Source organism: Tachysurus vachellii, chromosome 17, assembly GCF_030014155.1.
Source record: "Tachysurus vachellii isolate PV-2020 chromosome 17, HZAU_Pvac_v1, whole genome shotgun sequence".
In the NCBI taxonomy this organism is placed as follows: domain Eukaryota; kingdom Metazoa; phylum Chordata; class Actinopteri; order Siluriformes; family Bagridae; genus Tachysurus; species Tachysurus vachellii.
Window position 1 is genome coordinate 2954633 of NC_083476.1, and position 27966 is coordinate 2982598.

The following is a 27966-nucleotide window of genomic DNA, read 5'->3' on the forward strand; positions in this document are numbered from 1 at the left end:
CCTAAAAACCAACCCGTAAGTATATACCAAATACTCCTTAAATGAGAAAATAAATGCGTTCTAATTTTAAGAGAGACACCGAAGATGAATGAAATGAGGTTTTGGACATTAAGGAATTCCTGTGCATTCACTCTCGAGCCTGCCAGCACAGAAAGATGACTCCAGCACTTTATAAATGGCATAAACCATCGTTCGAGTGCTTAAAGTGCTCTTAATTTAATTTGGCCCAAGCAGGCTTTTAATGATGCAATGCTACTCCTGAATACATCGTACCCCAGAGATCAGCGCCAGCTCGCTTCAATGCCCAGGATGCATCCTGTTTCCGGTCTGCGTGTGTCCAGAGATATCATTTTCATCACGTTGCTCTTGAGTAAATAATACTTTGGTATTTTTGTTGAGTGAAACTGAATGACTTTCAGATAGCAAAATATATCAGTGCAGCATTTATGAGTGTTTATAACACAGCCCTGTCCAAATCTCGAATCTGATTGGTCGTACCGATATGTTTTGGTTTCTATAGTAACAATTCATACACATAAATGATCTAAGGTTGATAATCAACATTAAGATTGTTAGCTACATTTTCCTTAAGCACGTGTTTGTTATGAAAGCTGTCAGCGTTTTGTACTGTATTGTTCCACCCTAAGAACGTTTTTCACTGTCTTGGAAACAGATCTTTTGTTATATTAAAACTTTCACAGAGACAAAATGAAAGAAAGGAACTAATTTGTTTTGTGGATGTTCTATAAATTTATGTACTAAATGTAATTATAAAGGGCACATCACAGCACATCACATGGTCCTCATATTAGATTTGGCACAGGTTTTGGCCCTTTCTGACGAAATACTCCCATTTTATTTCATTTAGCCTGCTGGGGAATCGACCCCTGGTGACAGCAATGACAGCATGGAATCCTGCAGATGGAGCACCAGGAGGCAAATGTAGCTATAAATGGACAAAAGTTCACGATTGCAATGTGTAACTGTAATGGGTCTGTCTGTGTTTTGCCCTGTTTCTGTCTGCTGGCCTGCCTTGCTGTTAATTGTTTGCTCCGCCCACTCATTTGTTACCATGGACACTAATTGAACTCTATCTCCCCTCCGGTGTGTCGTCTTAGTCTCTGATTGTCTCTGCGTTGTGATTGGTTCCTGTTTGGTATATCTACTCTGTTTGTTCACTTCCCTGGTGTTAGTCGTTATGGTGTGTTCATGTCTATGTTCCTGTTTCTTGTTTTGCTCAGTGTTCTGCCCTGTTTTGCCTGTTTGTCTGTTTGCCTGTTTCTTGTTTTGGTTTATTAAAAGCTTGAACTGCATTTGGATCCTCACTCGCCTTTGCCTCATCGCGACAGTAATAGATTTCTGTAGTATCAGAAAAATAAAATAGTTTGTCATGTGCTATAATCATTGACACTGATTAATTTCCTATAACAGCACATGAGCCAAACATTTAATTTTTTACTCATTCATTCTAAATACACATTTATCACAGCTTTCAAGAGCTTGTGTTTTCTAGACCATGCTCTTGACTCATCTAGAGTTCCACTCCAGTTTAACTAGCTGTGACAATCATCCTTATATAACAGTTTGTAACACACACGCTCTATTAATTTTACACCTAACTGCTTTTGGAGCAGCTGTGTTCTTACCAAGCTCCAAATCCGTCTGTGCTACAGAGGTATAGACAGTGCTGACTCTGGACTGCCCCCAATCACGAACAAACATTGACTGTATAATCAACATACTGCCTCTGGGTTAAAAAAAAATCTACAGTAAACAGATCTGGCGTCCTTCGTGCAGTAAGAGACGACGTGTGGTGCTTTATGCAATTCAGTGTTTCGTTTTTATCCTGATTCTCTCCACCTAATTAAAGTTAATATATTTAGGGGTCCAAGCACCGAAGTCAAAACAGACATAATGTCTTTTCAAATGTCTCTGGTTAAAAACCACTGAGTTAGACTGAGGGATACAGCATCATTCCTCCGACATCCATGACACCGAGCACATCAAATGTTTCTCAATTTATTACATTCTTGGACATCTTTTTAATTTTTTTTAAATGCCACATTAATAAAGATTGTATTCAACCCTTAACCCTTCAGCTTAACATTCATTTTCCACAATGAATTACTCTGTTACTATAGCAAAGAAAATAGGAAATGGATTTCTTGTCTGTAAAGTCATACTCCTGAATATAAAGTAATGGACTAATTGTTCTTTCAAAATAGATTTAAAGTACATAATTTTACCCTTTAATTACCCACATTAATTCAATTAATGTGTCACACTATTCAGCACATTATTCAGAGGCTGCATCTAAAACAGACAAAAATAAAAATGTGTATATGAATATTTGGGGTTGTTTTGGCCCTTTTTATTATTTTTATTTATCATTATGACGTTTGTTTAATAAGTAGCACTTGTGCTATTTATACACACACACACACACACACACACACACACACACACACACAACCACACACATACTCACACGCATTTGTGGACTTTGTGAGCTTTGAGAGCATCACTATAAAGCACTACTGTATGTCACTTGACCTGAGGGTCATGTGTCGATCAGATAGACTGACGCTATGATCAATATAAGCACTCACTAATCTTTGAGCCTCTTAACAAAATGCTTTGACTTCAACCTACATAAACAAAATAAATGCATATCCTGACCTTACGTTTCCTTTGGCCGTCACTTCCTCACTACTGTCCTTTTATGAATCACTATCTGACTCACTGAGTACAAGCCTTTCTATGTAAATGAACCTGGTAGTAAAATAGTGATATTATTACAGATAATACTTGTGTTAACAGGATAGAAGTAAGTGCTACAATTACAGTACAACAATATTATTTCTGTGCATCCGAGGTTGTGTTGTAGATTCTGAAATACAAAAATATACATGTTTAGCTTGGTATATTCTTAGATACTGAGGCTTATTTATTTATTCATTTATAAATGTGAAGATACATTTTTGAGTCTGAATTTAAACAGTGAATTTAATCACTTCAATATGCACAAATTCGTGAATTACTAAATTATTTCTTCACAAATTACAAATGTATTAATTCCTTTATCCTAATTAATTAATCTTTCCCCCCACAAGATCTAAAATATTTAATATTTATTTATACATTTTATACATTTTTCATGTATTTTAACCCTTTCATTCATAGTGTTCACCTTTATAGCTGTTTTTTATTTTAAAAAAATTATATATAGCAAATTAAGTATTTTTTGTTATTGTAATTAAACATAAAAACATTATTCGTATTATTTAAACATATTTCTATCCTTGATTATTTGTCTCCAGTTAATCTGTTCATTAAATTAAGAATTACATCCCATCTTTACATCCCAAATCAACTGCATGATCAGTTTCAACAGTCCTGAAGAATATATTATATTATATTATATTATATTATATTATATTAAAAAATATATTTTGTCATTCTGGTTGTTAAAGTTAAATATTTGAACATTTCTTGAATGTCATGAACACACTGGAATGTTTTTTCCAGGATTTTTTTTTTTTATATATAATTATTCTACTGATATGTGTGATGTAAAGTAAAAGTTTTTAAAGTAAAATAGATTTAGTTAAATATCTCATTTAAATTAATCTAAAAAAAACAAGTTTCTTTATTTTTCCCAGAAAAAAAACACAAAAAAACAAAAAAAACATTTTTAGAGGGGAAGATTGAACCTTTTTTTTTTCATGTGTAACTTTTCATCCATGAAATGATCCATCCATCACAGAGGAGATGTGTAGCATTGTTTCCAGTCCATCAGCTGCATCATGAACTCAGAATTAAGTGATGACCTCTGGATCTTTTCATAAAGTTAAAAGTTTTTTTCACCACTACTCCATTTCTTTATCCCACAATGCCCTGCGTGTTAATTCCCTACCTGTCATTCAGTGAGAATAGATGGTGGAGAAACGGCTGGGGAAAAGAGCCGGAGCCCAGCAGCACCTACCTGGTTGGAGATGAGGTCCTCACATACGGACAGCGCCATCTGAATAGCGTTGGCTTTGTGCGTGACGGAGATGGCGTTGAGTTTAAACCTGTCTCTGCCGTACACCACGCTTGCTTGGTTCACCGCATCCTTAAACACCTGCTCGTAGCGCTTTTGGCTCAGCACCGCGCCGATGTTCACGATTTTCGTCTCGCAGCCACCTGGAGCGCAGGAGCAGGACAGAAGAATCAAGATCACAAAAATGCGCATGGTGGAAAAACCCGATATCCTCCTCAGATAGTGCTGTATGGAATCAGGAAAGCACTGGGGACACTGTTCAGAGGTGGAAAATCCCGGGTGCGAGGTACATGCTCACTGCGGCGGAATGCACACGGTCACTGGTCCGACGTTCCGTTTGCGTCTGCGCGTATCAGCTACACGGTTAGAGCTGCTTTGCTTCATTGAAGCTACCTTTATCACACTGAGCAACCTTTTGCATTACCTTCTTCGCATTGACCGGGTTTTACAGCTCGTTCAGGCAAAATGTATGTTATTTCAAACAAAATAAATGTGTGATGCGCTGTATGGTGACTGCGTGTCCGCTGTGAGAGGCGATGCGGCGCGAGCGACCTGAGCTGCTGTCCGTGGTGCTGCTGACAGCTGGCCTGATATGCTGGGATAACAGGGACATAATTTTCCCCAACCCGTTCTTTTCCTTTCCACGCATGGATGTCTATGGATGCATCTTTACAACCAATGGCGTAGGGGTGGTGGGTGTGGCATCGTTTGGTGGGATTTCAAGTTTTATCCCTGCCTGAAATATTTACCAATTCTGAATGTTTATGTGTGGACGATGAATATTACACACACTCCACACTGCACTGGCTCACTATATACACATTTAATACAGATTATTGTAGGGCAATTACTGTGCAAAATGTTATTATCGTGTCAAATAGCATGATTTATTGCTTTAAGAGGCGCACAAATGTATTGCATCCCACTTGCATCAGTGCATCGCAGTAGTGCCAAACTGAAATGTAATCACTGTACAAATTCATTCCAAAAACAGCCTGGGAGAAGGGTAAGAAACAAACTGTTTTTTTTAGTTTTTCCACTAAAAAACTAGACACCAATGCAGTTAACATTTTTTTGTAACGAGATTGTTGTTTTTTTGTTTATTAAATCAGGGACAAAATCTTTTCCATTTTCTAAAAAATGTTGCCAAACCTACCCACACTGTTGAAGCCCTTCTTATGTCTATGCCTTCAAGGTTGTCACGCCGACCACTCTAATAATAAACGTGTAAAATGCTTTGGTCAGGTTGAGAAAGCGTGAGTAAAAATTTTGAACCTCTCGTTCCAGCCTAGTGCTCGTGCACGTGCTATTATGCGCGCCCCCCGGCTCCTCGACTTTCTGCGTTGGCGTTGTGAATGATCACACTTCACTGAGGCGCAGCTCCAATATATGGTTGATTTTTTTTTTTTTATGAACCGAAACCAAATTAAAATAAATAAATAACTATAAGAGGAATAAAATAATCTAAAGGGAAAAATACTCTGTATATGAGATCTCATTAAAAAGTGATCATTGGCAGATAACTAATAAGGAACAAAATGTGCATGTTCGTTATATAAAAAGATCATTGGCATAAAGTTGCAGATGGGATCTAGACTTGTTTTGCATAAACCTAGAATGTATTAGTGTCAGTCTCAGGGTTGCTCTTTAAGGCAATACTGATGTATATATACTGTATATACTGTAAATATCAGTTTAAATAAATAGCAGACAATCGATTAAATACATTTGTAGACAAGTAAATAGTAACATATAAGAAACTGTTGTTGATTGAATCGACGAAAAAACTTGGTGTGACTTGTTGTACATATTGTACCGATGTTCTCTAAGGAGCATTGACCGTTCAACTGAAGATCTAACGATACATGGAAAGGATGATTTGTGTCCTGTAAAATCCTGTGAAATCCATTTTCTTCATCTCTTCTTTCATCTAGGAGAGAGTGTGTGTGGATCAGTGAGTCTGCAACCCCTGTGAATACTCACATACTCAAAGGTTTGCTTTAAGTTAACAGACCTCCACAAAATGTATGCTATAATCATCACAATTTACAGAGCTAATATTCTCAAATGTTTCAAGTCTCAGACTTACCAGTGTGGATTCTGACTCAGTGTCAGATTTATTTTTATTACAGTCTACGAATTACACAGGGAGACAGCTTAAACAAATTATTCTGTGATTTTTCTCACCTGAATTAAGTAATTTAAGGTGTATAACGTGTGTGAGGGATTTGCGTGAAACTTGCATAATGTTAATTGCCAGCCTTGAGCTTCTGAATCATTCCTGTAAGCACAGCTGCTCAATTATGTAACCTAGTCATCCATATTTCTACATTTTCAATCACACAGCAAACCCAGCCAAGAGCCATCTAGTCATCTTCTTCTCAGACACATGTTAAGCAGAAAGCTCATTTTTGATCATTATGCCTCCGCAGTCCTTCTACTGTATTACATTTCCTCTGTGCACTAACATCAAAGGGTTTATTAAAGGGTAAAGCAAAGAGTCCTTTCATAAAAGTAACATGCACTCAGGGCTAAGAGTATAGCTCATGATAAAGAAGAAAAGAGAGATGAAAAAACATCATGGTTGCCAAGGAAACAAGGCTGTCTCCCGGAGTGTGAAGTTGCAAAGTATTCTCGTGTAGGCATTTTGTAAACGCAGGGTGTTAATGAAATGAAATGGTACTTGTGCAACATGCAGGAGCTGATTCAAGCCTTAGAATATTTCTGGATGTAGAACATATATATAAAAAACAATGGGTTATGGTGTTATAGGAAAATTATCCATAACATGGTGGATTCATGCAAGTAATCCAGCAATGAATGACAGGTTGTTCTTTTTGTCCGACTTATAAACAGTTGTTCCATCACTAGAATTTCTTTTTTTTTTTTTTTCCTAAAGTGAATCAGACAACAAAAATCCAGCTCATTACTGTGACTTGTCCCAGGACTGCGGTTCAAGTCTCCGCCCTCTGAATTGTCATTGGTTTATTATTTTTGATTAGTTTGCCCTTTTATTATTATTATTATTATTATTGATTAGTTTGCCCTATTATTATTATTATTATTATTATTATTATTATTATTATTATTATTATTATTATTATTACTATTGATTAGTTTGCCCTTTTACACCCTGTTGTCTCTGTGAATTCTTGTGAATGCTTATTATGTCAGCATTTATGTTTTCGTGTGTTAATTCTGTATATACGTCCTGTTTTTTTTTTTGCTTGTTTGTTTGTTTAATTAAATTGACAATTTTGGATGTGAAGTGATGTGAAAGAAAATTAATCTTACTGTAAAATCAGATTTAAGAAATCAACAGCTCTGGTGTATATAGCAAGCAAAGTAACAATAAAATCTTTCAGTAAATTTGCAAAAATGAATTTATTGATAAATAAATGACCTCAAATGGTCATGACTTTTATATAATATGAAAATGTAATCCATAGATTTCATTTGAATTTCCCCTCGGACATAAACTGTTTTCTGACTCCTGTCGTGATTGCCAGTGTCAAACTGTGAATGTCAGAGTGTTTCACCATCAGAGCGATGGGGGATTTGTGAATTGGGTCGCAATTGATCTTGATAGGCTACGCTGTGAACTTTAAATAATGTATTAGGCCAGCGCACCACATGGGAGCACTTTATTTATAACCGTGCAAAGTTTATAGAGTACGCCTGTGCGTTTACAAGTGGTGGTTAATATTAGGCTGATATGGGAAAGAGAAAAAAAAAAACATCTCAGAACACCAGGCCATTTTGTAGCTTAACACTCGAGGTATGCATTATGAATAAGTGGTTTAGTGTGTGAAAGTGCTGAAGTGTGTTCCCTCGCTCTTAAGAGTTGAGATCACTCAGAATAGATCGCTCTGACTGGGCAAGCGACAAGACCTTCGTGTCCCTCCCACCGCTTGACACATCAATACAGCTGGGCCAGGCTGCACTGCAGCAGTTATATAATGATGCTCCTGCCAAAGAACACACACACACACACACATACATACACCATACCACCCACAAGTGTAAAGAATAGTAAAGCACTCTATGGGAGAAGGCTGACACACCTCTTTCCCTGTACTGATTTCTCCTACTGCAGAGAGGAGATAAAGGAGAAAAGAAGGAGAGCAAGAAAGAAACGTCTGTGGAATCAGAAAATAAAAATGACCTCACAGGATGTGTCTCTAAAAATCAAACCGAATAGCATGAGGGAAGCATTTCTTTCTTTCTTTCTTTCTTTTTTTTTTAAAACTCCCACTCTTACCCAAGCACGAATTTTCAGCTTCTTCTAAAAACCTTAAAGAAAAGCTGCAGCACTCAAGATGCACTGCACAGATGGGCAGTTTATTATTAATGACTATAAGCCATTTTTGCCTTTTATTGGGGCAGAAAGCAACGCTGACACATGTCTGGGATTGTCCGAGTCTTATAGCAGAAATCTAAATTAAAGCATAAATTTAAATGAACTAAAAGCCTCCATATACGTTTGTATGTACAGTAAGTTACTGTGTAGGATGATTTACTGTGAGGTTTTTAGGAAAATTAGGATAAATATTATATCCCATTAAATCACTTAATAGGATAAATATTATATCCCATTAAATCACTTAATAAAATCTTCCTGTGTTTTTACAGGTCTAAAATATTTAAAGTTGACAAAAATTATATGTAGTATAACATTCATTCACTCATCTTCTACCGCTTATCCGAACTACCTCGGGTCACGGGGAGCCTGTGCCTATCTCAGGCGTCATTGGGCATCAAGGCAGGATACACCGTGGACGGAGTGCCAACCCATCGCAGGGCACACACACACACTCTCATTCACTCATGCACTCACACACTATGGACAATTTTCCAGAGATGCCAATCAACCTACCATGCATGTCTTTGGACCGGGGGAGGAAACCGGAGTACCCGGAGGAAACCCCCGAGGCACGGGGAGAACATGTAAACTCCACACACACAAGGTGGAGGCGGGAATCGAACCCCCAACCCGAACGTGCTAACCACTAAGCCACCGTGCCCCCTTGTAGTATAATATATTCTTGATCAAAGATTTACTAGTTAAATCTGAGGTTGAGTCTGAACCAAAGATATTTTCACTTCATTTGACTAGAAAGTTTGTAAACCTTGGCCAGAAACACTGCACTGAGATGACAAACTCAACTTGTGTGTTTTTATTTTACTAAAAATAGCCATAAATGACCCTCCAAAAGTGTTTTAAAAAAGGGTTAACATTTCAAATCAAACTAAATTCTAAATATGTGAAAACTGTGCCATGTATCCTAGCAGAAGTCTTGTTCGAATCCAAATAATTTTTGTCAGATCAGAAAGTAGGATCACACAGTCGTAAAGGGTAAAAGGACATTGTCTGTCAAGTCCACCGAATTGCTGTGGCTGTGCACCAACTTCAGAGGGTTGCTATGGTTATAAATTATGTCAAATCTGTTCCTCCAAAAACTAGGACGCTGAGCAGCAGAGAGCAATACTTCACACCAGAACAGAAATGTTCTCAAATCAAGTTCTAGACACACACAAAAAATCATTGTCCTCATTTGTGCATTTGCCCTCATTTGTTTATTTATTTATTTATTTTCAAAAAGCTGAAATTAAATCTAGTTTTAAGGTTAATGTATATCTTCCTAAGTACATAAAATGGGGTAAATCAATAAAAGATGCAGTCTGCAATGTTTAAACATGTTTATATACCTATATACATGTTTATATAAATATATAAATATATAAGCATGGCTATATTTTGTATTTCTGGCTTTTATTTAAGACGCAAGAATTAAGCTCCACCTCCGGAAATGGATGAAATGTCCATTTAAAATAACTACAGTTTCTATCGTGTTAGTTCGCGTCTCTGTTCATTTTGTGTGGGATTCATCATAATATATATATGCTAAAGCATGCTACATTACAAAATGTTTTTTTTGCCACATTGCACATTTTTAATTGTGTAAAATTATGATTAGCGCATGCATATAAACAGGCTTAAGAATTACATACTGCTGCTTTAATTTCATAACCCATACTTTTAAATACTGAAAGTTCTTTTCTAGAACAAGACAATGAATCATAGTCAAGGAAAAATAATCTGTTTGGAACAGAGGAAGTGAAGATGGGTTGGAAAGAAGAGTTTTACTGCTTCTGCAGTATGCTAAAATCACATATTGCTCCTTTAAGTTCATATTTCAAGCCTGCATATGTTTATAATTCACACATTCTGCAACAGGAAGGCCTTGCTTTTGCTTTGCACTGGGTCACTGTCCTCAATCTAGGTTGCGAGAGTGAACAGAAGAACAAGCACAAGGACGGGCAAAAAGACAAGCATCAGAAAGCTCAGCTCTACCATATACAGCATCAGGAGCAACGCTACATAGCAGCACCGGCAGCGTCTCTGCATGCGTCGGATGGCCTGTATAAGTCCACGAGGATACTGGAAACATCCACAAATTCGAGCCGTCTCAGCCCGCACCAGCAAATGCTGCCCCAGAGTCAAACAGATCCCTGTACTGACTTCTGGTTCTGCCTGCGATGTAAAGCTTTGAGGACTAGGACTGAATATGAGTTCCTCCTGATGCCTGTGAATCTGCCACTGTAGAAGTGGGGTTTTCTGCCGACACAAGGGGCACTGTACACGAGAACAGTCTGCTGCCTGCTTGAGCATGATGGCTAAGCAGCGCTGGCACACGGTATGGTCACAGTTTAGCAGCGCAACGCTGTGGTCACCCTTAGAGCGATAAGGCTCGGTGCAAATCGGGCATTCGTCTACAGCAGAGTCGGTAGGTTCCTGATTCAAACAGCCAAGTGTCCTACTGGTCCCACCACCTGTCCTCTCTGTCCTTGACACTGCATTCCCACTTTCATCAGGACATAGGATATTAAAATGTTCATTAAGCAAAGATTCTTGAGCCAAACACTCCCTTGGGTGAATTTCACTCATGTTTGGTCCATCTGTAGCTGAAACCGTGGGGTTTTCAACACTCAAACATGGCTCCTCTTTAATCCCAGTGCTTCCTGGTGTTATTCCATGATCAAGATGATTTGAAATTAATTGAACACAGGGATTTACTAAATCTGAACTGCAGGTACATCCAGGTTTTATGTCCTGATCTAGATTTCCAGTATGAGACACATCGGGGTTCATGGCTCCAGAGAGAGAAACACATTTCCAGAAAAAAGTGTCCTGTTTTGTAAAGTAGCTCACCAAGCCTTTAACTTTTCCAGGTAAAGATTTTCTATCTTCTGTAACCTTTCAAACTTGCTGATGCAAGACTGACTCCAGTGTAGTGCTAGAAGGAAGGCGCATTATTTATTCTTGCTTGCTTATCACTATAAAGGCGGAGCTGTTTGAAAGCCGTCTGGGACTGAGTCAAAATAATCAAGGTTCTGACCTCTGAAAGAATGAATAAGGTCAGTGTGAAAAAGCAGGCGTTTCTTTGCTGAATCACTTTGATTCTTTTTTGAATTGTGTATGCTTGTAGAAAATACGTGGGGGCTAAAGATCAGAGGCAAGCAACTTACAGTTCACTGGTTTATTTAAGAATCATTTTCTGTGACATCCATTTACAAAAATATGATATGCATAATATTTCTCAAAGAGGAATTAGATAGATAGATAGATAGATAGATAGATAGATAGATAGATAGATAGATAGATAGATAGATAGATTGGATGGTATGTGGATATATAGTGTAGGTTATGTGGAGTAGAACCTGAATATATGATGAATATATAGATGGATGAATGGATGGATTGTAGGGTATATGGATAGATATTTCAGTAATCGAGGAGTAGAACTTGATTATATGATCAATATATGGATGGATGGATGGATGGATGGATGGCTGGATGAATGAATGGATGGATGGATGGATGGATGGATGGATGGATGGATGAAGAGATGGAAAAAATTATTGAATATGTGGATGGATAGTTCAGTGAAGGAGGGGTAGTACTTGAATATATGATGGATGGATAAATGGATGGATAGATAGATAGATAGATAGATAGATAGATAGATAGATAGATAGATAGATAGATAGATGGCTGGATGGCTGGATGGATGGATGGATGGATGGATGGATGGATGGACGGATGGATGGTAAGAGCAATCGATGGATGGATAGATAGATAGATAGATAGATAGATAGATAGATAGATAGATAGATAGATAGATAGATAGATATTTTGTAGTCATTGTACACACAGTTGTTATTAACAATTTCACTCCAGTAAAAGGTCTTTATATTCAAAGCAGAACCTTTTTAAACCAATGTTCTGCATTTACTGCATTGTACAATCAGTGCTGTTATATTGCATTATCATATATTAACCTGTATAGAAACCTGTTTGATTCACCTCAAAACAACACAAAATAGATTTATATAAATCAATCAAGATGACAAGGCAATAAGAACGAACACTGTTTCGCTCGCCTGCGGCGCTGCAGTTCTCAGGCTCAATGTGTTGGCTGCATAGACGCAGAGCACACAAATAGCAAGAGATGGATAAAGAGTGAGTGAGTGAGTGAGAAAGAGAGAGCGAAAGAGAGAGAGAGACAGAGAGAGTCATGTCGTGCAGTCAGGTGTGTAAGCAAAGGATCCCTTAATGCACTTTAGCTGATACTTCTGCTCTACAGAAGCTAATTTCATCAGGCAACATCTGCATGCTGACAATGCTCAGGACAATAACCAATCATGCACCTCTCTCTCTCTCTCTCTCTTTCCCTCTCTCTCTTTCTCTCTCTTGTTCTAGTTGAATGACATTTGAAATGTATTCAGAGCCTCAGACGCAGCACATGGCACTTATCATAATGGGCTCATCTTGTTGTAACATAAGATATTAACACCATTTAGTGTCAGGACACAGGCTGAGATGTAACATTGTTGTTACCAAACAAACCTGCTCACTGTCTGGGATTCATGACAAGAGATTTGTTATAACAGCCGCTGAAAGACATTACTAATGGGTCATTAACTTGTGAAATAAGATTTTTTCCCTCCATCCAGTACACACGATCCTAACGGGAACAGCCGTAAAATTATACGTGACTGATTTCATATTGATTTTTACCACGAAGAACGTTCTGAAATGAAGACTACAGTGTGTGCGAGCAGACGTACGGTACAGTTACGGCATGTGCAACAATACATAAAGCTTTGTGGAATAACGAAGAACGTCTAATCACAAGAGTTCATTAAGACAATTCTAACATTAAGAAACAAGATATTTATATATAAAAAGATATAACATCATTGTGTGATTGTTTTCTAATAACCGCATTTATCATTTTTAATGTTTTTTATCCATTTATATTTACATTTAATGTCAAGTCACGTCGTCGTTTAAATGATAGCAGTTATAAACTAGTTTTAATATTGGAAATGTAATGACTTGTACTGGAGACTCCTTCCATCAATGTCTTATAAACGGCTCCTTACAGAAAACAAATCATATCAGAATAGTATACGTCATTTTACTACAGAAATGATCATATATTTAAACAAATGTGTTAATAAAATCCTGCGATTTATATTTTTCAGTTGTCAGAGCAGCGGTTATAGAAAATAACTTAATACGCACCAACCAATCAGAATCGTGGATTCGACCATACTGTGGTAGCGAGCTTATACGTCTAAGACCAGTTGATTTAATACCGTCAGTGACTGTCAGTGATTTCTGTAAGCCATGAATACCATAAAACAATATTTAAAGCAGGGTGGCACGGTGGCTTAGTGGTTAGCACGTTCGCCTCACACCTCCAGGGTTGGGGGTTCGATTCCCGCCTCCGCCTTGTGTGTGTGGAGTTTGCATGTTCTCCCCGTGCCTCGGGGGTTTCCTCCGGGTACTCCGGTTTCCTCCCCCCCGGTCCAAAGACATGCATGGCATTGATTGGCATCTCTGGAAAATTGTCCGTAGTGTGTGATTGCGTGAGTGAATGAGAGTGTGTGTGTGCCCTGCGATGGGTTGGCACTCCGTCCAGGGTGTATCCTGCCTTGACGCCCGATGACGCCTGAAATTGGCACAGGCTCCCCGTGACCCGAGGTAGTTCGGATAAGCGGTAGAAAATGAGTGAGTGAGTGAGAATATTTAAAGCAAACATACAGTATTTCCATTTAGTGTAGAGAATAGTGTAGAAATGCTAGTTTGAGGTATCAGCCATATCCCATGTACAAAAATAATGGGCAAAATTATTTCTCTCTTTGTTGCAAACAGGGCAAATGAGCAACAGCAAGTAGTCTGGCTGCGCACAAGGACAAACACCACTGTTAGCTTTTTAAAAAAAAATGGTTAGATAACAGTTCAGTAGTTATCTAGCTTTATCAAACACTGCACGCTTTTAGTGCATGCTCTGGCATATTGTAATGAAGTCATTCAACACACTGAAAACTCAAACACTCAAACTGTATACCGGATTCTATTGGCTTTAAACCTTTATGTCCTGAATGCTATGTAGCTACAGTGTACAGTAATACATATTTAAGTGTTTATAAATATTTATATTTAAAATATATAGCGATCATTTATTATTTATTTGTACCAGATGCAAGTCAGATCACAGATTTATATATAAATGCATTAGGTTTTCTGTAGTATTTTTGGAAGGATTCTCCAGCGTCAGTGCTTTAAAAATGTGGAGGTTTTCTAACAGAGTCTTCAGGGCTTTGTGGTTTAACGTTATAATCTATAAACGGATAAATGTTGTTCTTTACTTTATGAGAAACTGTGAGCATTGTACATTTTCCGTTCTGAGATAACATCCAAGTTGACTCATGCTTAATTATACAATATATATCGTGGGTATTATTAAAGCCGGCGATTTTAAATACTATGGTTCAGACAGGCACCGAGACCACGCCTCCTTTGATATTATTTCTAAATAACAGCTTACTATTAATTAAGAATGAGATAGCTGTATCAGGCTTTACGATGCAGTGAGGCGTGTATAGAATCCTTCATGATACACACATCAATGCGGCTGTATGTATTTACGGAGATTGCTGCACCAATTCAAGCCCTGTATTTTAGTAATACCAAGAGGACGTCCTTGTAATTCACAGTGTAGAAATGATTGAGTCTTCTGGCTTCGGTTCGTCTTCTGGCCCGTCAGCTGTTATTGCTTGCATTAGATGGAAGAGCTCTTCAGTGTGCGATGTGTTGTGATGTGTTAAATTCCCCTGATTACAATGCGATATGCAATAAAGTCGAGCTACAGTGATTCTCACAGTGCAAGAAAAAGTTAGCACTTGTATTAATGATTCACGGTCCTTTCAGGCACTTCAACGAGGACTTAACGGTCCTTAAAAACTGGAAGGAAATAATCTGCTACCATTATGGCGTCCTCTTGGGTTTTTGAGATGTTCTGTTCTGATTGAGGAACATTCGAATATTTTAAGATCATCGGCTCATCTCGATGTGTTTCAGGTCTGGGAAGGACCATTACAAGGATCCGTGATTGAACAGCTGCATAACATCTGTATAGTAGGAAAAAGGATAAATAACATAACAGCTATAAGGTACTTTGATACATAGGTGAATAACAATACAAACTATTGTTACACTTTCTGTTAAGCTTGTGTTCAAGATTAATGTTTCCTAGAATGGTCTGTCTTTATACATAGGAACATTTCTTTCCCACTTTTCAATGCTACTCTGTAATCAGTACCACATTTATCACAAAGAATTATAAGCTATTATTATTTAGAAGTGAGGATTTAAAAAGATATATATATATATACATACATACCACAGTCACTGTCATTAGAAACTGTTTTTTCACTTTTTCCTCTCTCTTTTTCACTGTTCATTATTTATACCACCCATTTTATGAAATCTGTTCCCAATCAATCACATTATACTTTTTTACATTACATGACATATTTTTTTTTACAATCTGCTCCTAATATTTATGTCTGAGAAAAGACCAAAAAGGAGAAAAAAATGAAAGATGAAAATGAATAGTTTTTGTTATTGACAGTGACAGTAATGTTAAAAGACTGCAGCAAAGCCATCAATTTGCTGTCACTATAGATTTAATATTCATCACCGTCAAGAACGAATCCGACTTAAATAACGTTCGTGAATAATAGATGAAATAACTGAAATGACAGTGGTGTGGTTATAATGCATTATGCTTTTAGTCATTGGTTATGAATGGTTTTTATGACTTAATAAAATGTAACACAGTCCTACATGAGAGTGTTGATAAATTAATTTAATCACTGACTGTGTAAGTGTTAAACGAACAATTAAATTAAACCGTATTTTAGAGTGCAGGTTTTACTAAAACGTAAATACGATATTCCCAAAAAAGTATCTCTATAGATGTAAATGTTACCTTGAGTCCGGTCCATGTGTTTGATTAGAAGTCCATTGTGTCGTTTTGGAAGCGCAGACGTGGGCTGTTCTCGCTGTAGAACTGACTGTACCAGCGCCGGTGTTTCTGGATGGCCGAGTCCTCTTTCACCAGCACTGGTTTAGAAATATACTTCTTATTGTTCCAGATCATCACGTCTCGCTCAAACTGCAAGGAAAGAGACGACTGATGACTTGATTACCGATTAGGAAAAACTGCAGCGTTTGTCTGTCTGGACACTTCATTTTCATGCCATGTTACGGTTCTAGATCCTTCTCAAGCTCTCATGGGACAGAAAATGGATGACAGTTTAGTCTAGGCTAGATGTGACTGAGATGTACAAATGAAAAGTCACTGGATCGCTGTACAACTACAGAATTACATTTTTTGCTGTAAAATTGCATGTCGCTAGATCACTGCGTAGAAAATAAACTGTAAAAATGCAACTGAATGACTGAAAAACTATGAAAGACTCATGATTACTGTAAAATTATGTTAATGTAATGGTTATCTGTGAAACTATCTGTATGTCTGGATGGCTGTATCACTGCATATGTCACTAAAACACTGAAAAACAAAAAGAGTCACTGAATCACTGTAAATCTACACAAGGCACTGGATCACTGTAAAACTCCACAAGGCACTGGATCACTGTAAAACTCCACAAGGCACTGGATCACTGTAAAACTCCACAAACCAGTGGATCATTATAAAACGCGACAAGGCAGTGGATCACTGTAAAACTACACAAGGCAGTGGATCACTGTAAAACTACACAAGGCAGTGGATCACTGTAAAACTACACAAGGCACTGGATCACTGAAAAAATACACAAGGCAGTGGATCACTATAAAACTCCACAAGGCACTGAATCACTGTAAAACTACACAAAGCAGTGGATCACTGTAAAACTACACAAGGCAGTGGATCACTGTAAAACTACACAAAACAGTGGATCACTGTAAAACTACACAAGGCACTGGATCACTGTAAAACTACACAAGGCAGTGGATCACTGTAAAACTACACAAGGCACTGGATCACTGTAAAACTCCACAAGGCAGTGGATCACTGTAAAACTACACAAGGCACTGGATCACTGTAAAACTACACAAGGCACTGGATCGCTGTAAAACTACACAAGGCAGTGGATCACTGTAAAACTACACAAGGCACTGGATCACTGTAAAACTCCACAAGGCAGTGGATCACTGTAAAACTACACAAGGCAGTGGATCACTGTAAAACTCCACAAGGCAGTGGATCACTGTAAAACTACACAAGGCAGTGGATAACTGTAAAACTACACAAGCCAGTGGATCACTGTAAAACTACACAAGCCAGTGGATCACTGTAAAACTACACAAGGTAATGGATCACTGTAAAACATCGGTTCACTGTAAAACTATGTTCCTAAGTCACTGAATCATTGTAGAAATACTTCAGCAAATGAATCACTGAATCAATGGATCACTGTAAAACTACACAAGGCACTGGATCACTGTAAAACTACACAAGGCATTAGATCACTGTAAAACTCCACAAGGCACTGGATCACTATAAAACTACACAAGACAACAGACCAGATCAAGCTCTCATGGGACAGAAAATGGATGACAGTTTAGTCTAGGCTAGATGTGACTGAGATGTACAAATGAAAAGTCACTGGATCGCTGTACAACTACAGAATTACATTTTTTGCTGTAAAATTGCATGTCGCTAGATCACTGCGTAGAAAATAAACTGTAAAAATGCAACTGAATGACTGAAAAACTATGAAAGACTCATGATTACTGTAAAATTATGTTAATGTAATGGTTATCTGTGAAACTATCTGTATGTCTGGATGGCTGTATCACTGCATATGTCACTAAAACACTGAAAAACAAAAAGAGTCACTGAATCACTGTAAATCTACACAAGGCACTGGATCACTGTAAAACTCCACAAGGCACTGGATCACTGTAAAACTCCACAAGGCACTGGATCACTGTAAAACTCCACAAACCAGTGGATCATTATAAAACGCGACAAGGCAGTGGATCACTGTAAAACTACACAAGGCAGTGGATCACTGTAAAACTACACAAGGCAGTGGATCACTGTAAAACTACACAAGGCACTGGATCACTGAAAAAATACACAAGGCAGTGGATCACTATAAAACTCCACAAGGCACTGAATCACTGTAAAACTACACAAAGCAGTGGATCACTGTAAAACTACACAAGGCAGTGGATCACTGTAAAACTACACAAAACAGTGGATCACTGTAAAACTACACAAGGCACTGGATCACTGTAAAACTACACAAGGCAGTGGATCACTGTAAAACTACACAAGGCACTGGATCACTGTAAAACTACACAAGGCACTGGATCACTGTAAAACTCCACAAGGCAGTGGATCACTGTAAAACTACACAAGGCACTGGATCACTGTAAAACTCCACAAGGCAGTGGATCACTGTAAAACTACACAAGGCAGTGGATCACTGTAAAACTACACAAGGCACTGGATCACTGTAAAACTCCACAAGGCAGTGGATCACTGTAAAACTACACAAGGCACTGGATCACTGTAAAACTACACAAGGCACTGGATCACTGTAAAACTCCACAAGGCAGTGGATCACTGTAAAACTACACAAGGCACTGGATCACTGTAAAACTCCACAAGGCAGTGGATCACTGTAAAACTACACAAGGCACTGGATCACTGTAAAACTACACAAGCCAGTGGATCACTGTAAAACTACACAAGGTAATGGATCACTGTAAAACATCGGTTCACTGTAAAACTATGTTCCTAAGTCACTGAATCATTGTAGAAATACTTCAGCAAATGAATCACTGAATCAATGGATCACTGTAAAACTACACAAGGCACTGGATCACTGTAAAACTACACAAGGCATTAGATCACTGTAAAACTCCACAAGGCACTGGATCACTATAAAACTACACAAGACAACAGACCATTGTAAAACTTCCCATATCAATGGATCACAAGTCACTAGCTAACTTTGCTACTTAGACTAATTTATTAGCTAATTTGTTATGTGAATGTTGGGATAGCAAACACACACACACACACACACACACACACACACACACACACACACACACTGCTGTCAGTGATGTCACACAGTGCAGATGTTTGTTTGGCACAAGTTACCTGTATACACTCTGCTCGAAGGATAAATTTTGGCACCAGTGGAGGAATGTTGCTCTGGTAGAAGATGGAGTGCGACACACACTGCAGCAGTGGCTCCACCGGGGTCACACAGTGTAAGATCACACCATGACCCAGGAATTTGTGATTAAACAGCAGGAACACTACACCTGGACCGACCTACAGAGAAGACACACACTTCCTATCACAGATTTATTTTAATGTGCTTTTGTTAACATATTGCAAAAAAGAGGAATGAAACACCAAGGGATGTGATGCTACAGGGAAACAATCCACTTCCTGGTGGTAAAAGTGTAAGACTCGCCGCTGCACATCAGGCCGCATTACTCCAACTTACACACTTGATTATTTTCCTATAACAGCAAGGCTCCAAGAGTATTATATCTTCATAAATTGTACTGCACATGCTTAATAAAAGGGTTCAACCTTGAATGGTTTAAAATTTTCTAGATAGAACCCTAGCATGTTGTCCTGCTCCTTCCTCATATCCTTCCTCATGTTCGTTATCATGGACGACGTGACTGCAGCACTTCTTCTGAGCATGCTGCTTTCAGTCAAACGGCCTTCAGCTTCACTTCTTCTCACACGCTCACACTCACACACACACACACTCGCTCCTGTGCAGCCTTGAGCACTGACACGTCTCCCACATATTACTGCGTATAATTAGCATCACCATGGTTACACGCTAGAGCTTTTCAAAGATACCACAATCACACACAGAGACAAATAAGAGAATGCTGAAGGTAAATTGTGTGTGAAGGGCAGATGTGAAAAACTCTCTCTTCAGTGGTCCTGCATTAATGTGAAAGTGTTGTCGTGTTGGATTCTCGTCCTGATTTATTCTTTATAACATTCGTTTTTGGATTAAAACTTGCTCTAAAGAGAATTTTAATAAAAAAAATCCATCCATGGGTTGGGTTGGGATGGGTTGGGTTGGGATCGGTTGGCACTCTGTCCAGGGTGTATCCTGCCTTGATGCCCAATGACGCCTGAGATAGACACAGGCTCCCCGTGACCCGAGGTAGTTTGGATAAGCGGTAGAAGATGAATGAATGAATGAATGAATGAATGAAAATCCATCCACACGCATTACAAGGAACAGCAACGGAGCTTTATGAGACTTTCTACACTCACACACACACACACACACACACACACACACATACACACACTAGTGTATGTTACACTGAACAACAATCTGCATTAAAGATGAAGCAGGCCAGTGATCGTCGATAATACAATTCCATTGCTAAGGACATGATATTTAAGCTCATATTGACCACCAACGTGTCTTATTTCTTGCACGAGCTTGAGACATACGTATCTGATGTGCATATCTGCCCATGTGACCTTACAAGGTGTTCATTTACATAGATTTTTCCAGAGGAAAATAATCTGATTCGTTTTCTAAAACAGAACATAATTCTGAAGATTTATAAGAAAGAATCATAATTCGCAATGATTCATAAGTCTCAGGCGTTTTTGTTGCTGGATGATACCACAGCACTGGTTTTGAGTAATTTTCTATGACAGCATTTCTGTAAGCATTTCAGTGCCATCATCTAAGAGCTTAAATCAGCATGATATTCCATAGCTCGCTGCTGCCCCCTGCTGGTCATATGTAGCATTACCTGTCTGGCCACTACATTCACGTCCAAGAGAGGCCAGTGACGTCCAAATACAGTCAGAGCATGCTTCACTAACATCTGAGAACAGTGCTTATTAGGCTCTGGCTCTGGATTCCATTCCACCTAAGAGAAAACACACATACACACGTCAAAGTGAAGGCACTGCGATGAACACGATGATGCTAGACAAGAAGTGTTGTGACTATATCCACTAGTCTACATGATGAGTCACTAAGCAAATGGCAGGAGGTTAATTACAGTGTCAGTATAAGTGAGCAGAAGGTTGAGTGTACATGAGATTTAATCTGAAATTTAATCTTAACTTGACCGCCAACTGATGACCACATTGAGTATTATGAAAAGAATAGAACACTTAGAAGCATGCGGTTATAATCAACGGACAATAATCCAGAATTACAGAATTACCGTTTCCAGCTATATGGTGGGGGGGGCAATGTGGCTTAGTGGTTAGCACGTTCGCCTCACACCTCCAGGGTTGGGGGTTCGATTCCCACCTCCACCTTGTGTGTGTGGAGTTTGCATGTTCTCCCCGTGCCTCGGGGGTTTCCTCCGGGTACTCCGGTTTCCTCCCCCGGTCCAAAGACATGCATGGTAGGTTGATTGGCATCTCTGGAAAATTGTCCGTAGTGTGTGATTGCGTGAGTGAATGAGAGTGTGTGTGCCCTGCGATGGGTTGGCACTCCATCCAGGGTGTATCCTTGCCTTGATGCCCAATGACGCCTGAGATAGGCACAGGGTCCCGTGACCCGAGGTAGTTCGGATGAGCGGTAGAAAATGAGTGAGTGAGAACTATATGGAGTATACAACCATTCAACAGTTTCCATTGCACCTGATTTATATAGAAAGCTGGAATCGGGTGTGTGGTTGAAATAAACCTGTTAAACACGTGCTGTTTCGAAGAATACTCAAGACCTCTGATTTAATAAAGTGACATAGGAGTGTGTAGGATCACATTCAGGCTTGCTCACCTTCCAGTCATGGCGGATGAACTCCCAGGTCTTACTGTTGGTGTAACGCAGATCCACGCCACTCACGATACCCGGTGTGTGTAGGTGAGCGAGGTGAGCGATGTCTGCAGCGTTCTCTGGTATCTCCTACACAGGTTAAACATGTCCAAGTGATGTGATAGACTTCTGCTGTTTTTCTAAGTCTAATTTAAAATCATTTGTGCATTACTGCTCAATCAGTTTATTGGGAGCAGAATTAGATGTACAACATTATCTAGAGAGCCTCAGTTGTCCTTTTTACCTTGGTGAATTGTATGCCTCCTAGCATGTAACATTACCTCTATGTGAGCATTGATGAAGTGCTCTGTGCGTCCTCGGTAAACCCACTCCTGATTGGTGATCTCCTTCTGCTCTGGAACTGTCCAGCTTGGTTCCTCTCCGTCACAGTGGAACCAAACCAAGATCTGCTCGTTAATCTCACAGCTCAGCCAGCAGCGAACCTTAGCAAACTCCGGCACTGTACAAATAAAAATACAGAGGTGTTAGAGTTAAATAATAGCACTAGCTAGCTAGCAAGATAGATAATATCCAATCACATACTTGTACACCCACTGGGCATCCATTCCCTTTTCCATACACTATCTATCTATCTATCTATCTATCTATCTATCTCTATATATCTATACATATATATATATATATATATATATATATATATATATATATATATATATATATATATATATATATATCTACGTACCCTTTTCAGCGTATGGAATCCTGACACACTTTCCATCCTCTCCTCGAAACTGCCACCCGTGGAAGGGACATTCTATACAGTTGCCCACCACTCGGCCCCCTACAGCCAGGTTGGCCCCTAGGTGAGGGCAGTAGGCATCCACCACATGGACCTTCCCATTCTGAGCACGGAACACAGCCACCTGCTCACCTGAGAAGACAAAAGCAAACAAGGAAGTTATGACTTGGGAGACGGACTTGTCTTCTGCTGGAAATCGGCCAAACGCTATTCTCAAAAACATGCTTCAGTTTTCCATCCAAAGTAATCTGAAGAGGGCAGCAGTGAGTCAGTGGTCACGCTTCTCCAATCATCAACTACACAGGATTTAAGGTGAGAAAAAAAATCAGTGTAACAGACACTACAGGTGAAAAGGGCAACGTTCGGTGCAAACTACAGATAAGACTTTTAATGTTGCCAGTTGATTACTGATATTATAAGATCTTGTAATATGATCAAGTGCTACTAACGGATCCCAAATCTAGACTGAAGCTTAGAGGTGATTGTGCTTTCAATGAATCTGACAATAAACTTTGGAATAGTCCAACAAAAAACTCTGTTATTTTTTAACTTTGGTATTTGACCGGCTGTAGAAAAAGTTTTAAATTTGATGATGATGATGATGATGATGATGATGATGATGATGATGATGATGATGATAATGATGATGATGATTGTTATAGGTATTGTTTTAATGCTATACACATTGGTTAACCTAGGTCATTTTCAATATAAAGAATAGAATTAAATCTGACTTTGACTTTAGTGTATTATTACATATTCATAACATTGTACACTCAATTAAACCCAAAGTCTTTTAATGATGTAAGAAATAAAATATTTATTTCATTTTGAAGACACTACCAGCCACCTTTACTGATCAAAATTTTATTAGAACAAATATATTATTTTATATTTATATTATAACTTTATATTCAAATATATATTTCAATTCTAATTTCTTCTTCTCACTCACTCACTCACTCATTTTCTACCGCTTATCTGAACTACCTCGGGTCACGGGGAGTCTGTGCCTATCTCAGGCGTCATCGGGCATCAAGGCAGGATACACCCTGGACGGAGTGCCAACCCATCGCAGGGCACACACACACTCATTCACTCACGCACTCACACACTACGGACAATTTTCCAGAGATGTCAATCAACCTACCATGCATGTCTTTGGACCGGGGGAGGAAACCGGAGTACCCGGAGGAAACCCTCGAGGCACGGGGAGAAAATGTAAACTCCACACACACAAGGCGGAGGCGGGAATCGAACCCCCAACCCTGGAGGTGTGAGGCGAACGTGCTAACCACTAAGCCACCGTGCCCCCCTAATTTCTTCTTATTTGCACTTATTCTTACTTTTAATTTAATTTCGTGAAAAGTTTATTTCTCCACACAGTAGGCTGAATTTTCATTCCACAGCAAGATGTATGCTGTATATAACTGTGTACATGACAAATAAAAAAAAATAGATGGTGTCTCTTTAATTCTGCGCTTCCTGGAGGCTTCTCAATCAATAACTCCTCTCTTAACGTACCTCTTAATCCCTAATTAAATCATATTCCCTCAGAACTGTCCCTAGGGTGAAATTAACAACCCTCTACAGCACTATGAAGTGAAACCATGTTTTATTCATTCATCCTTTCATAGCCCGTAACCACTTATCTGATTTCCACGGCCCATTAAGCTTTTAAATGCAGACAATGTTTCAACATTTCAAACCACCACACTACTGTCATGAAGAAACTTTGTGCTTATATCATGATTCCTTAATCTACATGTCTTTATTTTGCACGTGGGATGCACAATAGGATGACAGGAGTGATGGCATGGAAAGTTAAAGCTTTAAAGCTTGTTTGTTTGAGCAGATGAAGATGTATTGAAGCTAAACAAACTAAACATTCATCTTATTCATCTTATTCATTGTGCATTGTTTTGTATTATGCAACTTGAGCCACAGCCAGATCTTCTTGAAGGAAATCCAGAGGAGAAACGTGACGTTTCTAACCAGCCAGGGTACATTTGCGTCCCTTAATGACAAAAGAAAAGGTTCCTCAGATTGTTTATAACACTCTCCAAAGCAACCTTCCTGGAAGCAAAAACAGAATAAAGCACACGAGGTAACTAAAGACGCTGAACCGCCTTGGTGACGAGATTCAAAATCAAACAGCTTAATCCTCAATTTTATGTAGCGAGGTTGCATTCAGTCAGTAATTTAAGCAGTATCTGTGGCACAACAGGAGCCAGAGGATCTTCAGTTTGATGCACGATGATTGATCGTGGAGATGCTTTTCACTCCGTCACATTTAAACTGAAATAACTGTCTGATATGCATATTGTCGGATTTTTAATAACTAACTCCCAACATTTTAGAAAATACATTTGGAAATTATCCCTAATCTGAATTCTTAGCATATGTATGTAAAGGGAATGTTTTTGACACTTTTATTTCACTTCTGAAATAGAATCATATTTATATTTATGTTTACATTAGAATTAATTGTTGATAATAATTTACATGCACATATACAGTATTATAAACCCATGTTTAGTATTGATCTGATTGGTATAAGGAATGTGCTTCTGAGTCTATAAGAGATGTAAGAGGTCAAATACTGTATGTAGGGCAATATTATTTTATTATTCTATGAATAAGAACTTAAAAATCAATCCTTTTTTAAATAACTTTTATTAAATAACTGTATGTCAAAAATAATGTTAAGTGAAAGCAGCTTGTTATGAAGTCTATTTTGTGATGAAAGTTTTATCAGGCTCTGGGTGTGTTCTGACATTTCCAGTCAGTGACCTTCACTGTGTAAATATAATGCATTGATCACAGCTCTTACACTTGTGACTAGTTGGCATTGGTTAGTCCTGGATCTCTAGGTAATGTTTAATAGGTGTACACTGAAGGCCAACTTGCATGAATGAAACCACATACACGCACACACACATATACACACACATACACACACATACACATATACACACACACACACACGCACATACACACACATACACACACATACACGCACACACACATACACACCCACATATACACACACATACATACACACACATACACACATTCACACACACACATACACACACACACATATACACACACATACACGCACACACACACACACACACATACACACATACACGCACACATACACACACATACACATACACGCACACACACACATACACGCACACACACACATTCACACACACATTCACACACACATACACGCACACACACATACACATACACACACACACATTCACACACACGCACATACACACACACACACACATATACACACATACACATACACACACAAAGGGAAAAAATCAAGAGAAAGAAATATAAGCTATTACAAAATAATTAGGACTTTTTCAAAAAATCTTACCTCTATGGAATATCTAAATGTTTTCCAAAACTAATCCTGAGGCTCACGTTATGATTCTTTTTTATCCATCGATATACCATGATCACAATCAGACTCCATATTTGCTCATTTTGCAACAAAAAAAAAAAAAAAACGCTGACTGGTCAGAATTGTGTCCTGTTTAGAGAAGAACGGCAACGAGTCAATTGGCAGCCGAAAGAGTCGGTTCGTATTAGTGATCTGACTCAGTGAAAAGAGTCGGAATCCCCATCACTGCACCTTACAGAACAAAAAGAGCAGGAGCAAAAAATATGGTATTACAAGTGAATGAATGTGGAAACCTTGAGTTAGGGACGTCTCAATATTTTTGCAACATAAAACCGAGACTTTATGTTTCATGACTCATTTTTTAACGTTATAGATCTCAGTCTGACTCCATATTTGAGCAGCTAGTGCCAGTTATTGAAATGACCTCAAAACGGGCAGATGATTGCAAAACTGGGTGAGGAGAGCTATTTATACAGCACAGCTCAGATTCAGCAGGATGTGCTAATCACCAGGGGAATATATTTATTTATTTATTTATTTATTTATAAGGGTACAGGGATTAAAGTGGTACACAGTGATGACTGCCTGGACGTTTTACTGAAGTTGGACAGATATTTATTACTACATCACATTTTGGGCCAAGAACAGACGTCTTTGCACAGTGACGAATGGAGATCTCGTTAAGTCACGTTTTCACACACGCTCGTGTTGGAGTGTTAAGTGCGTAAAAACCTCGCGTGCGCCGTTTAGCTAGTTATCTACACACTACATACCCAAAACGGTAACGCTCTTGACGTCTCCCCGCTCCAGCATGTGCGAATCCAGGATCCGGTACCAGCCGTTCGGGTAAACTGGAGGCAGTTCTCCGGTCTTGCGCCTCCGCCGCACCTCGTTGGCAGCGCGGGCTCGTGAGCGCCCGTCTTCAGCCACGTATCCAACATCGTCCGGATTCCGCAGGAGTTCCAGAGGCGCGAACAGGAGACGGTAAAGCCAGCCAGCTGCCAGAAGCAGAGTGCCCGCTACGATGCACGCCGCAGCGCGCGCCGGAGCTCCAGCCAGGCCGGTTTTCCGCCACAGCTCGGGGTAACCGTAACCGCTGTCCAGCACGTCGGACGGGTCTCGCATGTGTATCAGGACGGTTGCGGTGAAAGCTATAGCGACCCCGGCGCACACCTTGATGAGCCTAGAACTCTCCATGATGCAGCTCGATCAGTGCAAGTCACACACTGTCACACCGGCGTAAAGATCAATTACCGCCAAAGCGCCCGTGCGTCTTCGCGTGTGCACGTTATTTGTAAGCTGTGACGTCACGCATTTCCCCAATATTATAATGTAACCTAGGAGAGGCGCGAGCATTGTTTGTGCGTGTGTGTGTGTGTGTGTGTGTGTGATGTGATGTGATGTGATGTGATGTGATGTGATGTGATGTGATGTTTAGATCCTGGTCGACAATGTTTGTGTTACTGCGACAGCAAGAAACAATACATATAGGATTTCGTTCGAGTGTTTAGAGGACCA

At 39.1% G+C, this 27966-nt stretch overlaps 3 protein-coding genes across 9 annotated transcripts in view; all 3 read right to left on the minus strand.

Annotated features, from left to right (window-relative positions):
- Positions 1–4662, minus strand: part of grin1a (glutamate receptor, ionotropic, N-methyl D-aspartate 1a) — a 30960-nt gene extending 26298 nt beyond the window's left edge. For 3 of the 7 annotated variants that reach the window (XM_060891444.1, XM_060891445.1, XM_060891449.1), the window contains exon 1: positions 3986–4660. In XM_060891444.1, the coding sequence (XP_060747427.1) occupies positions 3986–4234 (249 nt within the window). In that variant the 5' untranslated portion in view covers positions 4235–4660. Of the gene's footprint in view, positions 1–3985 lie in introns of all 7 variants that reach the window. The other 4 variants (XM_060891450.1, XM_060891446.1, XM_060891448.1 and 1 more) reach the window with 3 other exon arrangements.
- Positions 4663–9944: 5282 nt separating this feature from the next.
- On the minus strand, positions 9945–11332 carry LOC132859921 (uncharacterized). The gene has a single exon (XM_060890900.1). It carries the CDS (start codon positions 11193–11195, stop codon positions 10323–10325), a length of 873 nt encoding a protein of 290 aa, XP_060746883.1. The 5' UTR covers positions 11196–11332; the 3' UTR covers positions 9945–10322.
- A 1061-nt stretch (positions 11333–12393) lies between these two features.
- On the minus strand, positions 12394–27818 carry zgc:92275 (cholesterol 7-desaturase nvd). The gene is made up of 8 exons (XM_060891627.1): positions 27222–27818; positions 22962–23150; positions 22540–22718; positions 22223–22348; positions 21237–21356; positions 19585–19761; positions 16390–16575; positions 12394–15526 (listed from the first exon to the last, which is right to left on the minus strand). The coding sequence occupies exons 1-7, from the start codon at positions 27643–27645 to the stop codon at positions 16414–16416; spliced, it is 1377 nt and encodes a 458-aa protein (XP_060747610.1). The 5' UTR covers positions 27646–27818; the 3' UTR covers positions 12394–15526; positions 16390–16413.
- Positions 27819–27966: the final 148 nt, after the last annotated feature.